Source organism: Ammospiza nelsoni, chromosome 4, assembly GCF_027579445.1.
Source record: "Ammospiza nelsoni isolate bAmmNel1 chromosome 4, bAmmNel1.pri, whole genome shotgun sequence".
Lineage (NCBI taxonomy): Eukaryota > Metazoa > Chordata > Aves > Passeriformes > Passerellidae > Ammospiza > Ammospiza nelsoni.
In genome coordinates this window covers 69,031,857-69,049,705 of record NC_080636.1, presented here as the reverse complement: position 1 = coordinate 69,049,705, position 17,849 = coordinate 69,031,857, and the positions used below count along the sequence as shown (strand labels likewise).

At 38.2% G+C, this 17,849-nt stretch overlaps 1 protein-coding gene across 8 annotated transcripts in view; it reads right to left on the bottom strand.

Annotated features, from left to right (window-relative positions):
• Positions 1-577: 577 nt before the first annotated feature.
• Positions 578-17,849, bottom strand: part of TRIM2 (tripartite motif containing 2) — an 87,171-nt gene continuing 69,899 nt past the window's right edge. For 7 of the 8 annotated variants that reach the window (XM_059469918.1, XM_059469920.1, XM_059469923.1 and 4 more), the window contains 5 exons: positions 16,743-16,910; positions 9,823-10,003; positions 8,113-8,183; positions 5,555-5,695; positions 578-4,548 (listed from right to left, as the gene is read on the bottom strand). In XM_059469918.1, coding sequence (XP_059325901.1) covers positions 4,396-4,548; positions 5,555-5,695; positions 8,113-8,183; positions 9,823-10,003; positions 16,743-16,910 — 714 coding nt within the window. In that variant the 3' untranslated portion in view covers positions 578-4,395. The remainder of the gene's footprint in view (positions 4,549-5,554; positions 5,696-8,112; positions 8,184-9,822; positions 10,004-16,742; positions 16,911-17,849) is intronic. The other variant, XM_059469924.1, reaches the window with a different exon arrangement.

Here is a 17,849-nt window from a genome sequence, read left to right as displayed (position 1 = left end):
CTGTGGTGTCAGGGAAGAAAACTGGAAAAAATTACCTGTCTTCCTGCATTATGGGGTTACTTTTAGGGACAAGTGAGCATGAGACATATGAAAAATAAATCCTCAACCATGAAAATAACAGAGGAAACAAGCTTTATTTTTATTATTTGAAATTTTTGTGCGTGGTAAAGGTACACATTTGACTCTGGTTTTCCTACATTTTCAAGACAGAGTAATTTTTTTTGTCAGCTAAAGCATTATGAATACCATGGCACACAGGAAGCTAAAACTACACACACACACACACACACACACACACGCACGCACGCACACACGCACGCACGCACACACAAACACTTTGATGTGCATCTTTCATCCTTGACCTTAAGGAGAAAAAGTCTGTATTTAGCGTCATAGGGATTAAAAAAAAAAAAAACACAAACAAAAACATCATCATTGACAACAAAAAAACATGTGAGAAGAATATTTCATTATGAGTGTCAAGAGAGTACAAGGCTTATATATACACAAAACATATATTACAAAGATGGAATGTACAAAAACGTTTTAAAAAAACATGGAAAAAAGAACTGGAAAAACTCCTAGAACTGGAAAGCTGCAGCATATCAGCTGGTAGACATTTCTATCAGGGGCTGCTGCCACACACCACACAACTTAGGGAACATTCCCGTGTCATAAAGCCAAAGAAAAAGTGTCAGGGTTAAGGCTGTGTTGCTCACAAACATCGACTGAAGTGCTGTACATTTGTCAGAAATACAATGACCTGTTAGGAACCTTGCCACTCCATAGTACAAATGCCTTTTGTACACTTTCTACAAACAGGTCAGACAATCGCGGCTTGAATTCTTGAAGAAAAGTTTGACTTTACATCATGATTTCATAACAAGCTGTCTCCCACAACTGAAGGTCATTTCTTTATAACAAACACAACTTATTGGGCACTTATAGTTCTCATTATGGCAACACTAGATCCTTATTATAAAAAATATTGACATAAAATCAAAAACCCTCTAGCTTTTACAGAACAGATGAGCATTTACTAATAAGTAGCACTCCATCTTCATGAGGCAATTGCTTGCCTAAACCATTTTCCTTTTATTTTTCAGTACATTGGTGCTGGTTTAGCCTATGCAAAACTCTCCTATTGTTTATGTTGGATTTATCTGAACAGATCTTTTTATTCTATTCACTGAACAATGAAAATACAGTTGGCTAGTTTGTCCTAAAATGCTCTATATGACACAAAATCTAATAACCTTTTGAGATTACTTTTGAGTTGAAGATTTATTAAATGAAGCACATACTTTCACCATTCATGCTGTGCTGCTACTTAATTAGCATTCCAGGGAAGTCAAGGGGACATTTGGTTATACCTGAAATCTGGCAGCAGCATGCCTGTAAAGCCTTTAATAAATGCTAACAACTCAGCAAATCACGTAGTGCAATTCTGACCTTCCCTTAATTGGATAAGAAAAAAAGTCTGCCAGCTTTTAAGTGCAGAATTTCTGCATTGGTTGGTCTTTGTAAGCTTTGTAAGTCAAGCATTGTAGCGAAATTGGCTTAGAAGCACCGTAAAAGCAATGTGTTTCTCAGTTTCCCAGTGCCAGGCAGATAAGGTCAGACCTTGGAAGGGAATGTCCTATGCCACTAAATTTGAAGTTGACAGCATTTGCTATCAGAAATAACTTCAAATTCATGATATTCTTTAGGTGCTGCTCTGCTAAAAATGTCTGAAAATCCAAAAAACTACTCAATTTTAAGAAAAAATCCACAAAACTCCTAATAGCTTTGAGCTGGGTTGTGAGGAGGGTTATGTGCAGAATTCACTTATTTCATCAGGATGCACTGGGTTCACAAGGGTTATCTAAAATCCTGCTTAGCAATGCTGGACCAAAGGACTGAAAAGCTTTTGAAGGAAAGTGTATACATGAAATAGCACAGTCTTAAGTATCTATTTTGCTATATGGGTTAGGATCTGATTGTCATGCTTCTCAAAGTACCTGACAACAGAGGATTTGGCAATGTTTTCTGAGGGGTAAACATGTAAGCTTAGTAAAATTGTATTCTAAAAATCCATGTGCGGAACTAAGTGTGATAACTGACAACCACAGCACATTTTTAAAAGTTTTTACCTCAATCTCTTTATCGCAACCCCTTCTCTTTATTACTAAATACAGTTCAAATGCCTTTTCTTCACTGATGTGCTATTTAAGGGTCTTCCAATGTCAGAAAGTGTTATAAGGACACTTAGAATAAAATTTTGATCTACAGCTTTGTTAAATTTTGATAGGACAGTTTATTTGTAATGACCGAGATACCATCTTCAGAATTTTAGGACAAACTCAGTTCAAGCAGAGGATATTTTGTTCTCTTAGTAATAACAAATGTGAGTTTTAATATTCATAAATGTTACCACCAGTTTCTTAGCTTCGTTATACAGTCCTTAAGCTTCATGCACAAAATATTTATTCCAATGAAATAAAGAAACTTGTATTTGCACGAGAAATTTTAAATTGATTCTATGTGCAAAAAAAAAAAACAAAGGAAAGAAGAGGAAATATCTTCAGGAAACAGTAATTAAAAACCAGACAAACCCCCCATTTAAGAACCTTGGGGTCTGCATTTTTACAAGTCAAATGCAAGTTTATAAAAAAAACCATTTGTTTTTCTCAAATTTATCGAAACAACCACCTTACGTTTTAGAAATAAGACAAATACTTATTACAAGAAATTTTATCAAAGATTTCTTTCCATTTTGCAAACATGCTTAAAATACTCCCTTGTTTCTGACCCAATGCCCTTTTGTTTCAAGGCCCTAAAAAAGAGAAAGGAAAGACAGCACTTCCCAGGCTATTGTAGGCATTGGCAGCAAGCTCACAGCTCCTCAGGCAACACCTGAAAGGGAGCACCACTCTATCTATATCAGGCTACAGTAGCAATTCAACCTTTGACCACTGGATATAGAAATAAGAATAAAGCCAATGCTACTTTAGAAAGGACAAGGTCATACTTTAAAAACCCCCAACAAACCAAACATTAAAAACAGAACCATGCCTGTAAGCATTTCCAGTTAAATTAATACTTCAACAAAGAACACAGTAGAGAGATCTGGCAGAGGAAGAAAGGTCATTTTTCGGAGTACTGCCATTGTCAAATATCATACATACGTTCCAGTTTGCTGAAATAACCCACATTTACTTTTTTTTAATTTTTACGTCAATCAGTCATACATACATACATACATACATACAAACAAATTGGAACAAATCTCACAGTCCTTGTTTTGTCCTCTAACAAAATTCCCTTTGATGAAGGACTTCAGGAATTGGTTCAAATTCATTTTTATTTGTAACGTATTTTTTCTCACATAAAAACAAATAACTTTGGTAACCCTTGGCTTTCCTATACAACCTCTGTTTACCACAGTTCCTTTGGTTGTATAACGTAGGTCCTCCACAGGGTACTTCTCTGGCTTTCTGTCCTGTGTGAAGCTGCATCTTATTTTAGAGCTTAATACAATGACTTGCCGTAAGGAAACATGGCAATGAACACGTACGAAAGAGTGGCACACATTAGGTTAATTGACTTGACATTGTAATAACCCTGATCCTAATGAACTAGTTTGGTGTCAGAAGGTCTGTGGCTATACAGAAAATTCCTCTCCCACTAATGTATCGCTACAATTAAGTTTTTCCAGAGCTTTAGAAATGTCAGGTCTCTGCAAAGTCCTTCCTGCACATTGAGCAAGAGGAAGAGTGAACAACGGCTGCACGAAACAATCCTTCATTAATTCCACATGAGTAGGGAATTTGCATTGATTCTCATAGTGCTAAACACTGAGCTGTGTTGACGGTTAGAGCTAGACGGATTTTGTGAGACTTAACCTTATACTAAAAGGACCTACTTGTTCTACACAGTAAGAATGAAGAATGTTAGAAGTGTAATACCTACCATGATAATGAGATCTAGAAGATTCCCAGAGTCACCCCCAGGTTAAATAACGTGTAAGAATGATACTTCTTTAAATTTGGAAGCTCTGAGCAGGAGCTATCCCTTGCAGTCATCAAAAAGCTTTGGGGACTTTTCCCAAACTTCTCATTTTTGCCTTATTAGTTAATTCCAGTTTCATAGGATGCAGTTTGTGTTTAATTTCACATTGTCTTTATGAATTCAGTTACAGAGGATTTTTTTTATTAACACAAGAAAAAGTTCAGTGAGAAACATAAGAGGTGCAAGTCCTATGTAAACAAGGTAAGATTGGAAATAATCACAAGAAGTCCGTAAGAGACTCCTTTGTTATTAAAAATAAACACAAAATAGGAGATATCCGGCACTGGATCTCTAGGACAGGTCTTTTCTTAAGGGTGGGTGATTATCCAGCTCCAGAGCTCGTTGCTACTGTAAGTATCTGTAGACCTTGAAGCAGTGATTTCCAGAGTCTGCAACTACAACGTGACCATCCGAAGTAAGAGCCAGACCTTGGGGACCATAAAGGGGGTCAGCAGAGGTGTTAATGTAGGATAAAAATGATCCACTTCCATCAAAAACCTTTGAGGGTGAGAAAGCACAGAATAAATGTTATGAATAAAAAAGGAAAGTAGCGGACACAAAGTAGTCTGCTCTCTTTTAAGTCTCTCTTATACTGTTATACTTCTAATTTCTGAAACAGTGGACATACAATAGAATAAACAAGGGCAAAATCTGTTCTGTTATCTCATAATATGCAAGTTTATATACAAATGTATGTTCTTATTAAAAAGAACTAATTATAGCCATCAGGATCTTTGGCAATATTTAACACACAATAAAAGAATAGTAATAAAAAATAAGAACCTCAGCTGTTCCTGTTCTAAAAATAGTCAACTACAATAAATCAAACTTAATTGGGAACTCAACCAACACCTTGTTTTCCTAACATATATCACTATTGCGGCTAGCCTGGTTCTTAGGTTCCCACACAGAGAAAACCAGGAATTTGTTTACCCTGTTGACAGTGCTTCCTGAGAACAACTCATAAGCAGCTCCCTCAGTTTTATATTCAGTGGAAATAATACATACACTCATTTATTGGGTATTCTTTGGCAAACAGGAAGACCTTATGATTAGCACTTAAAAGATAAAAAGACTGCAACTCTCATAACTTGAAAGCAGAATAATTTCTCAATGTTTAAAAAAGATGATAAAGATCTGCTGCATTCAGCTCATTTGCTTTTTCATATTTTCCACTATGTCTCTGATCTTCTGTTATAGTGATTATAAATTACTATAATCTCAGCAATGCTTACAAGTCTCCTAAGTCATCAAGAAACTTTTGGGGAACTACTTGGCACCAAAATCCTTGGTCACCATGGCCATCAGAGCTGCCAGCAACCACACTGAAAAGCTCACAATGTAACACCACCAGGTCTGAAAGTGGAGAATGAGGCATATAAAGGATGGTGTGAGAAACCACACCACTTCTAATGCTGATGGTGTTTCTTGGGCAGTCTGAAGGCCAGAGTTAGCAACCCATTAGTTTTTTTAATCAAGCACCTTTGAAATACAGAAATTTTACCTGTATTCGGCTGTTTCCCCAATCTGCTACGATAATATTGCCATTAGAATCTACTGCTACTCCAGTTGGTGCATTAAATTGCCCATTTCCTTCTCCATTTGATCCAAACTTCAGCATGAACTCTCCCTCCTGGTTAAAGACCTGTATGGATTAAAACAACAACCTAAATATGGCACGGTATCAAGAATTATAAGATCTGATTCATCTCAGACATGGAGGCAAAGGGCCCCAGAATTCTTCTGCAGCTTGTACATCTTGAACTGAAAAGAGCTGAATGCAGATGCAGCACTGGGTGCTTTGTTTCTTTGGAACTAAAACACAATGGAGCAGATGCTCTCTTCTCTGCTTCCATAATCTAACACACATTGCAAATGATGGCATGCTGCTCTCTGCAGACAGGTCAGCAACTGAATTCTCTGTGATGGTAACAGGTTTAGACAGCAGAAAGATGGAGCTGATCAATGACTATTCTGTCAGTGACCTGGATGCACCAATGGGACCAAACAAGATACAAAATGTGTCATTTATACCATCCACAGCCATCTCTAAAATATTTTCATCCATTTTGGATCCAGGCCCAGCTACAGCACAAGGCCCAGCTGAGTTCTCAGAGACTGACTGTGGCTTGCACAAGAAAATGCAAAGACCTGACAAGTGCCAAGCGCACACTGAAGTGCTGATAAGGTGGAAGATGTCAGGGAATTATTGTGTTCTCAAACACCCACAGTGAACAGAGAAAAAAACATTTTGGGGGAGGAAATTAATGAAGTACCAAGTTAGTGCCTCAGAGGATTAAAGAAAATAATAATAATAAAAAGCCAACTAATGAAAAAATAGACAAAGATATATTGCTCTCTCTCTGGGCTAAAGTGACCAAATGAGAGAGAAGCCTACATTGCACAGGATTTTCCATAAAAGATGCCTGAGGGAAGGAACATCCTTGAAGGTTAATGGGGACAAGAGAAAAATGTTGCTGAGTGAGCTTGTTTAATTCAATACACTGGTGGCAGAAAGCAGCTTTTGGGACTCATAAGAGTGAAATTAATTTATTTAGTTATTTATAATTTATTATTTAAAAGAAGATGTACTCTCTGCTCTCAGCTTATAAACTCTCCAGAGTGTCAACAGTTATATGTACCAATTTAGAGAACACTACAGAAATAAGAATCTTTTCTGGTTAGTACCAAATTGTAACAAGTAACATTTGTATCCCATTGAGTCACACCAGAGACAGATGGGACACTCTGTTCTCATTAGAAATGTAATAATTATAAATCCTCTAGGATGCCACACTTCTTACATTTCTTCACTTTCTTTTTTTCATTTCAGTTTTTCCCTTGCTGTTAAGCCTCTCCAGGCATTCTTGTTACCAGGCAAACCTTGCTTGTGGAGAGGTAATTTATGAAGTCACAGGCCTCCTGCTGCTTTAGGGCTCCTGCAGCAGTCTTGGTTTTTGTGTTGTAATCCAAACCACGAGCTGCTGCTTCCTCACCAATTGCAAAAGGATGCGCAAGCAAGGCTGCTCTTCCAGACCTCGGTGATTCAGCACTGCTCAGGACACAAAGGTGTCTATGCTCAGGCAGCAACCTCCAATTTCAGGTGAATACATAACATTTATTTTTTCAATTAGAAATAGTGAAGAACTAGACTGAGGGTTCAACTTTATGTTCAGTCAAAATAGGCATTAGATGAAATGCGAGGGACTTTATTTTGTTGGTGTGTGGGACTGCCACACATGTCCTGAGAGCCCAGGTAGAACAGCATCCTGCCTCTGTCCTCCTGCTGCTCTCTCCTGTCGAGGGAGGGCACAAGAGCACACGCAGGAAGTGAGGGAAAGGGAATGCCTGAGAACAATCACACACAGGTGAGGCATTTCTGAAGTGGCCTGTGTCTCCTTCATAGACATTTGCCAACACAACTCAGCGTGTTTCCTTGGTCTGGTTTACTACTTGGACAAACAAATAAACTTCCTATCATACCATGACTTCAACAGGCTGAGAGTCAGGCATTGCCATGGGTGTACAGACTAGTGGCCAGTATTGCCCAGTGCAGGAGGCACTGAATGAAGACCAATAGGAACATGGGTTTTAAGAGAATCAGGTTGTAAAATGGGTCCAGTAATCTTAAAGCTTGTAGGTATGAAATTTAAAGACTGTAATGTATCTTTACTTTGCTATAATTTTACAACTAGAACTGTGGAAAGCTTTTACTGGGAAATTCAAAAGCCAGACTTTCAAAAGACAGAACACAGGGTCATTAACACGTTTGGCAGAGGGCTACTAAAATTAAGTAAAGTTAAAATTATTCATTTCAGATACAACCTATGTTTAAGCAATTGTGTTAGACACCATTATAGTGACACCAAAGGCAATGGACTACATCTTCACTAAGTGATGCACTGCATGCAGAGTTCTCTGAAAATGCTGTCCCTATAGCAGAGCTATATCACACTCCTTATATGGAATGTGATCTCTTTGGTTTTAACAATACGTTCTTTCCCCCAAAAAATATCATAATAAAATTAAAGTGGCAACTTTCCAAGTTGCCATTGACAGTACCTTGACAGAATGGTTATGAAAATCTGTAATGATAATTTCATTGTTGCTGTTTACAGCTGCAAAATGAGGACCTGCAATGCAGAAAAAGAAGAAAAAAATAGTAATACCATTAAAATAAAAAGTATGGGCAAATTAAAAAAAAAATCAGCCTGCCAGCATATTATGTTTGGCCTCTGAGCAACAGTAGTACAAGTGGGAATACCAATTTCAAATTAAGAGTAATTTTACTTCATGGTTTCTTTAAAAGCTCAGCATGCTTTTTGTAAACAGAAATAATTTCTTTTTCAACCAGTTGTCAGTTGTTATTGTTCCCAATAAGCATTGTTGATTTCTCCCTCTCTTGTATACATATGACTATGCAGAGATTTATGGGCTTATTAACAAGACAAAACATGAAGTGCTTAAGCATAAAGTTGTGCATACACTGAAAATTGTTATCAGAACCATTCCTTTAAATTCTTAATTGAAGTATTTTATGCTCTGTGTGCTCACATCTTACAAGCATTTGAGCTAACAAGTTTTAGGATAAATAAAAAAGTTACTTAGAAGACCACTGTCAGGGAAAAAGGGGCATTTTTTGCTTTAGATTGTGTATTGAAATATGTGTGCAAATTTGAGTAAAAAACAAATGGTAGTTTGAAAGCAGGCAAGTACCCAAATTAAAACACTTGTCACTATTTTGAGTTATTAAAGAGAACAAAACTCAGTTTCAGTTTTCACAGTATATCAGGGTAAACTATAACAAAAGTGAAAAATTTTGCAATGAAAACATTAAATTATTGACAACTTACCTGTTTTCTGTAGCCTATCAGCAAGAAGAGGTGATATATTTCTCAAATGCACTGTTAGAAAGTATTTGCCTACTTATTTTCAGGACATGTTTTTGCAAATTTTTGAATGAAAAGAAATTGAGATACCCAGAAAATTTAGCTGTGTTAGAGCACAAGCTCTCATAAATTATACATATTATGCCATAACACATTGCAAGAGATCTTAGGATAAAAACACATTGATGTTATTCCTGCCTTTCACTGTGAACCAGTCAAAACATCAGACCAATGAACCTACATACTAAAAATGACCCAACACCTGTAAAACGACCTGCATACTTAATTTGGCACCTTCATTTCAAATTTTGAAAGAATGCCTATTCACTTAAAATATATCAATGGGGTTGTTCTGTTTTTTAAACTTAAATTGAAGTACTTGAAAGACAGCATGTGCAAGCAGTCAGTTGAGTATAAATGGCAATTTCCCCAAACTTACACTGGCTGTTCCATAACTCTGCCTTCCTGATCTCAATCTTAACACTACCCCATTACACTCATTTTCTAAGAGATACCACTTAGGGCATTGGGGTTTGTGTGTCTGATGATTGGAAACACAAAGCACAGCATCTGAGTTGATTGTGCTGAACAGCTTAGTGTGGCAATTACAAAGCACTTATAAAATGCTAGTTAAGATCAGTCTTTCTTGGGTCACTGATCTGAAATGTTTCCAGGCAGAGGGAGGTAGATGAAACAATCTGGTTACAGTTGCATTAGCAGAACAGATGTTGCAGTCTGCCTGAGCAATCAAGCAAATAGGAGCTGTATGTCTAGCAGAACCTCTCCCCTGGAGGATAAAGGGGTAGGATACAGCATCTTCAACATGCTCAAACATCATGCAAATGTGAGCAGAAGAGGCAAGAAAAGGGGATTTACATATTACCATCAAGTGTACCTGCAAACTGCTTGTCACCATTTCCTCGACTTCCAAACCTGGTGACTATTTTGCCATTTGGCTGGAAGATGAAGACACAGCATGCTTTATTGTCCACTACAATGATGTGTCCATTACGATCCACCGAAACACCTTTGGGGCCCATGAGCTTTCCAGACCCAATTTTGGCCTAAATGGGAAAACACAAAACAGGAAAATATGTTGGCACAATAGAAATTAGTTAGTACTGTTTAAAGCTTGTATTACAGGCACAGAGCAGAACAGAGAGGCTTTTCTTCATCAGAAGTTGGAAGCAATAGTTATTATCAGCTCTTACCATGTACTTCATGATTTTTTTCTTCAGTTGAAAATAGTGTGCTTTCTGTATGTCTTTTCTAGACTGAAAAATCTGCCACCTCAGCAATTGAGTCCAAATATATAACTCATAAGAAATACAGTCATCAGATTTGTGTGACTTGATAAACCTGTCAGAAATGTCTGTATATCCAGCATTAGAGTAGCAGCAGGATAGGCAGACAAGCAGAAAGGACTTCTGTCTCCCATTGTGTGCTGTTTCTGAGTCCAACAACCGCCTTGATGGACAGGAGACATCTTTATCACTGCCTGCATCAAAGAAGTCAGAGTTCTTGGAGCATCAGGGCTGGGTTGGATGTAGGCTATGATGTCCTCTGTTGCCTTTCTTGGGTTAGTAAGACAACAGCACCTTATGAGTGCTCTCAGAAAGAATCTGAGCAGAGCTAAAGCTCAGGCTAACCTCTCTATCTTCCACCAGATTCCACATGAGATTGCTTCACATGCTGCTTAGACTCATGAAGTGTCAGCTGAAAACTGCAAAGGGGAGAGGATCATGTTGCCAAACAGCAAATGAAGCAATCTTTGAAACACTAAACAAATCAAAGCTTATTCCTGTCCTGTCTTAGGTAAATAAAATGATTTCCATAATTTTAAATAGGCCTTGTGACTACCAAAACCATCTGCCGGCATAATCAGCAACAGGAGGGGAATTGTATACAGTATTTCACTGGAAAAACGTTCAGTGGAGATGAGATGGATCTCATAACAGTAAATTACTTGGAAAGGCTAGAGAGCTGTCAAATCCAAAAATGCCAGAAGCATGCTTTGGTAGGTTTAAAATGAAGGGATTCTTAAAAGAGGATCTAAGAAACAGAGCAAGCAGAAATTGAGACCAAGCCTTCAAAGAATCCATGAACTACCTGGGCATATACAAGAAGACTTAGGATTACCTCACAATCCATTCTGCATTCTTCACCATTCAGCTTTTTCTTAGGCTGGGATTCTAGAAACTGTTTTAATTTACATAAAATCAGTTGGGTTTTGACCTTTCAGTTTAAAAAGGTTGTAAATACTCAATTGTTTGTGTTGGAATGGAGAAACTTGCATCCTGCTTATACACTTTTTTTTAATTGATGGACAGATTTGAAAGCACTTATTCAGGCTGGTTTCAAAAGTCTGTACTGGACAGAGAGTCCACCAGAGAGGCTTTGTTGAAATGATGAGTTCCAGAACTTTCAGATTCTATAGTAATTTGTGACAGACACATCCTGCAAACTGAAATTCATATATTGGTGAAGAACATACTTTTCTGTTTGCATTGGAATTTAAATGAAATATATACTAAGATGTTCATCTTATTTATGAAACAAGGCCATCTTTCACCTCACTGCCTTTGCAGAGTAAGACAGATCATCCCCTAGAACCAGCAATGCTGGGAGTCATAGAATCATTTCGGTTGGAAAAGACTTCTAGGCTTGAGTCCAAGCATTAACCTAACACTGTCATATTTACCATTAAACCATGTTCACAACTACCACATCTACTTCTGACTTCTCTGCCGCTCTCCCCTCCCTCCTGCAATTGGTGAGTAGCTGTGGGACAGATCACAAGGCATTGAGAAAATCCATTGCCTAACTCATTTTTCTCATGTCCCTGATGTTTTCAAAGCAAACAGAAGGAGCTCTCCTATCCTTAGTAAGTCTCATGCTCCTATTGCATGGTACATTCTTAGGTAGGATTGGGGTTGCAGGTAAAAAATAGGAATGATCCTAAAATAAAGCCACCTGGGGACCCTGAGGATGGCTGCTACTAAGCCACTACACAATTTTTTTCAGTCTCCAGTGAAGAAAATTCCAGGGAGCAAATCTTGCAGCTGCAAGACTATGCTTAGCCAACATGCAATAATCTTGTGTCAGTTTTATGTTCATGTACATATACTGTTAGAAACTGCAAAATATTTAGGCAAAATCTATCTAATTGAATCATGCTAAAATATCCCCAGGAAAAACTATTAAAATTTATTTTGTGTTCACCAGGGGAAAGATATCAGCAGACCTACAAATTGTATTTAGTTTGCATAACAACAAAGCAGCAAAATCATAAATCAAATGCAAATGTGTAGAAGTATTTCCTTTGGGGTGATTAAATCATATTCCCCTCCCTCCTTTGGGATGGCCATGTGGTTGTCCGCTTGAGCATTGCACCACTCCTTACCATCTTTCCAGGATTCCTAGGAAAATGACTCAGACTCATAAGTACAGTGTCCTAATGCCCATATAAACACATATGGAAAAAATATAACAAACAAATCACATACTACATTAATGGGCACTCAGTGCTGAGAAGAGTAATAAAAATCACTACTCTTGGGCCTGGTTTAAAATATAATTTGCAAGCAGCAATAAAGTATGCCCAGCTAGAGTTTGCAATGCTTTTTACTAAAAATCTGTTCCCAGTTTAGATCAAAATATGCTGATGACACATTATTGGATCTGGCTGAACATATTCTTTGCATATTTTTATTTCAGAAAATTTCTTAGAATTATAGGTTTGATTATTTAGAGCAGAACATTATGAAACTCAGTCACTCTCATTAAGTGTATGAATGGAAATACTTTCAGGCTTTTTTTTCATTAGAAATGAATACAGTATAATGAATCATGTAAACCCTTAATACAAATAATGTGTTTAATTTAATTCAGTCAGGGACATTATGTCCCTTATTTTATAGGCTCTAAGGAATTAAGGAATTTAGACTGGTTTTCAAACATGTGTTTATAAAGTCACCCGACCAGGTTGGAAAATATTCTACTGGGGGATATTCCTAGAGGTAAAAAAAAAAACAAACCAAAAAACCAAACCCAAAAAAACCTGATTAGCCTACATAAAACTTTATGAATACTTTTCCACTGTAGAAGTAAGCGTGTTAGGGCTAAGTTTAACTTTACCATGCTTGTTGCTGTCTGAAAGGTTCAAGATTGTCAGGGATTAATTAAAAACTTTCAACAAACCATCTTTTGCTGTTTGAGAACTTCTCTATTAAGGAGATACAACTTTGTCACACTTTGCAATATCACACAATAAGTGGATTTATCATTCATCTGACTGTCAAAATTCAACTGTGACCATTTAACCATACTACCCATTCCCATCAGTACATGGAACCAGCTTCAGACAGCTCTTTCCTTAATTCTACTGGTGAGACAAGGAAGAAGTCTGACATATCAAATACTTCCTATAATATTTTCCCATTTATCTAAACTTGATCTTAACTTGACTTGCAGAGCCCTGTTTGGTTGATAACAAGCTTGTCATCATATATACAGCTCTTCAAGACTAGAAAGAAAACAATCCTCAGAGGAACAGGAATCATTGTCTTGGCTCTGTTGTCCAGTTCCTTCATTAGGTTTGAACACCACTTGGGGAGGAGCTGGTACAGCTGCTTCACCATGCTTTCTCTCCTCAGCCTAGTGCTGTATCTGCTGCAACAGCTTTCTTAGCAATTTGAGAGTACTTGACAGAGGAAGCCAGCACTGTTATCCACCTCTTACAGATGAAGAAAATAAAGCACTGGGAAGTGAAATGGCAGATCACTAGTCACCCATGAGATCTGTGGCATAGCCGGAAATAGAAACCCCAAATCCTAAGACCCGGTCTGAGTCTTTATCACATCCAGGATAGTACAGTTCTTCATGTGAAGAAGCTCATATTTTGGTGCAACCTTAGATTAGAGTTTGCCCACCTCTGCATTTATGTAAGTTACAGCCTTGAGAAAACAGAACTCTGTCTTTGTTGCTGCCAGAACTAAGGAAGGTGACACTTTTCTGCCTGGCAGTGGAGGTTGCCAAGGGGAGTCAGTCCAGTGCTGTAATCAGGGACATGCCTGGGCCTGGCTCCAGGGAAATTTGCCTTATGGCTCACATGACTATTAAAATTCTGCTAAGGGAGAGTGAGGGCAAGTAAACACAGAAGGAAGGGGACAACATCAAAAATAGTTATATTAAGCTCAAAACAGCCCCCTGAGAGTGCTGAGTTAACAGCTAGCAGGCCACCTGCATCAGAGGAATTACACAATGATTTGCAGGCACAGTCCTTTGAAGGCAAATGCTGTTATCCCTTTCTCTCTCTCTGTTATTTTAGCAAGTGCTGCCCAATTTAATCTGACAAGGCCCCTGTAAGAATTACCACTGCCAACACACAAAAAATTACAAGGCTTTGCCCAGATTCCCACAGGCTAGATCTGTTACATCTATGTTCTGTGCTTCCATTATATTTTATTTTTCTGTGCTTCCGTTATATTTTATTTAACCCCATCACAGAATAATATCCTGAGTTGGAAGGATCATCAAGTCCAACTCCCAGTCCTACACCATCATGCCCAATACAAGTTCCATCCCTTCATGGCACTGACCGTCCCCATATCACAGCCTCACCCTCGGTGGGCATGACCTCCCAACCCCGTGTGTGTCCCCCCACAGTTCCCCCAGGCCCTGTGCTCACCCCACCTGCACTCCTCCTCCCAGCCCAGCTCTCCAGCTACACTGTGCAGTACAGGATCCCCTGAAGCAGTGCTGCACCAATACAGGACCCCCTACTCCCATTAGAGCTCCTCAGTGTGGCCCTGTGCCCAGTGCCCATCCATGTCTCCATCCCAGTGTTCCCACTGCCTCGCTCGTGCTGTCCCCATGCACGTGCTCTGCCACCTGCCCTCCACCCAGCTCCTGCACTTATGTGCTTATGCCTACCCTCTGTATAAAAAAATACTTCTACAAACATGTATTTTTCCTCTCATAAATATGGCTTATTGCATTCAATCTAAAAATAGTATTTTATACAATTGATGTTGCATCTCTCATTTAATCATTCTAGCCCCAAGAGCTATGCATCTGATGCATTAATTTGTATTAACCACACAAACACTGCCAACATCACACAGTTTTTGCATTTTTTGCAATCCAATGAAAACATTGACAGAAAACAAATCTAGGCTTTGCATCAGAGGAACTACATTAATAATTATTTTTTTCCAATACCTGCCTCCCTGCTGGTAGTATATCACATAGAGCATTCTGGCATCTCCAGAGCTTTTTCCTCCAGAGCTGGCACCATCCAAAATGCTGGACTTACATAATATCTTAAGAAGGCAGGAAAACAAGCCCTCCATGTTCTTTGTCCAGTTCACATTAAGGATATTAATAATTATTTAAAACATACCTAGGATGATCAGAATATTTGGATTCTTAACTAAATTACATTTTTCTTTGGCTTTGTTTTGGTGCTTTCATTTAATTTAAGAACTTCAGCCAAAAGTAAGGTTTTCCTGTGTAGCTATACATTTTCAAAATTACTTGACAACTAAAATCACATCCTCTCTGCAAGTGCAAACAATTTGTATTTTTTTTTTAACACTTGCATTATATTTTAGTATTGTTTTACTTTAGCTTGAAGTCCATACATGATCTGGATACTTCTAGAAGCATACACACTGGTTTCTCAGATGGAGGTCACTGAGGACTATGCAAGTACAATTACCTATTTGCATTTGCCACTTTGCAAAGACTATTTGGAGGAAGGCCATTTCTTGCTGCACACATGAGCGGCTCAGAACCTAAGCTTTTTGGCCACTAGGCTGCCAGAAGATTAGCCAAACAGGCCATATCTACCCAGTGCAGGACTCCAGAACTAAGTAAGTATGGTAGAAATTTCCCTCCAGGTCTATTATCCCTATGACCAGTGAGTACAGCTAACCTCTGCCAGAGGTGGCTCTCTCTAATGCATCACCAGACTTGGTATCATGCATTCAGAGAACAGCACCAAATCAAGGAAATCTTTAATTCTCTCTAGAACTGCTCCTGAACCCAAGTGAAATAAATGTTGTAGGTTGGAAATCATCAATGTAGTGTAGTAGCTGCTGTCTTATTTTATTCCCATTAAAGGGATCAGAGTTGCTATGAAAATATGAAGTTGTTTCCTTAGAATTTCTGATTTCTGAAACCTACAACATCATTACTATCTTTCAGTTTTTTCAGTACACAACACACCAGGTAGAACACTCCTGTTTATGCTGTAGCACTGAAACAACATCCTGGGTTACTCTTCCTTGCTTATATTACCAACAGGATCATATATAAATTATACACTATATTTGCTGATAAGTATGGAATAAAAGAGAAAGTCATCATCAGTCTGCTACCTTCTTTTTCTCCTCCATATGTCACTGAAGAGCTTCATGTACTCCTTGTAAGATTTTGTGTTTGTCTGTGTGCACACATGTATCTGCACACACCCTTCTGTACAATCAGAGTACTAATGATATGAAGGTTGTTGAGCTAGTCCAACTAGCCGTGCTGGCACTTGCTGTGCTCGACCATAAGTTACAGAAAGACATCTAGGCACGCAGTATGGAACATGCTGTCTCTGCTTGGTCTAACATTAGCATTGCTGCTGTGATCTCCTCCTATTAATTATACCATGTGGCTGGGTCAGGTCACATCACAACAATGGAATTTAGACTAAGCTACAGCCAAACTATGTAGTTTCTTGAAAAATAATGTTACTTTGCATTCCTTTGAAAGACAGAGAAAGCTCAGGAGAGTTCACATAGTAACTCGTACCTTAAATTTTCCATCTGATGAGAATATGCTAACCCATTTGTTATCATAGTCTGCAATAATGATGTCACCACTGGGATGCACAGCCACTCCTGTTGGCCGCTGCAGCTGGCCAGGAGACCTTCCTCGTATGCCAAAACGGCTTTTGAACTGACCATCATTGGAAAATATCTGTAATAGAAAACAGGGATTTTAAAATTATGTCCACATATGACCATCACCTATTTCTTGGAGCTTAGATTTTAGCAAGTCACTAATCAACACTATAATCAGGAAGAGAGCTGGGAACGTGAACCACTTTTACACAGTCCATATTTGAAAGTAATATATCTAATTTTAGAAGACCCTAATTTCAAAAAAAAGAAATTCTCATTGCACTGTTTTTTCAGTGAACTCAAAGTACTTCACAAACATTAATTAGCTTCACAATATCTCTCTCAGAAGGGAGGGAATGGTATTATTTCCTTACTAGAAATGAGGAAACTGAGGCACCGAGTGCTAAGTCTGTAGAAAACATAGGAATATGTCCTTGTGTCCCCAAGCCAGGTAACTAAACACTGAAGTTCCTCTGAAGAGGCTGCATATTACAAAGCATGAGGGTGCTGATGAATATTTGATTCTGTCTCTTTGAAAAAGCCTGGAAATGAGTTCTTATGGCATGTGGCTTGCTGGTGCTCCCACACAAGAACAAGCGACACACTGCTGCTGCTGCTGCCGTGTTCATTGCTACCACATGGGCAGCCTGGAGAGTGATGACAAATTGGTAATGGTAAAAAGGACACATGGCAAGCAAAAGAAAAAATATAGCTTGATTTTCGCAATTCTTTACAGAAGGATGGGCATCAGGGTGCTACCATAGAAAAGATTTGATTATATCAGAAAGAGAAATCAGTTAAATAGACTAAAAGCCACTTGAAAATGATATCTATATGCTCTTTTTCTATTTGTACTTCCTAAAAATTATATTTGTGGCACCATGCTCTAGATTTACATTTGAAAACATGAGAGTGATAAAATTTACAATGTAAAGTTATATTTACAGAAGGGCATTTTTCCAGATTATTGCACAACTTTTTTTTTCATTCATTGCCAAACATCATAAGGAAGGGA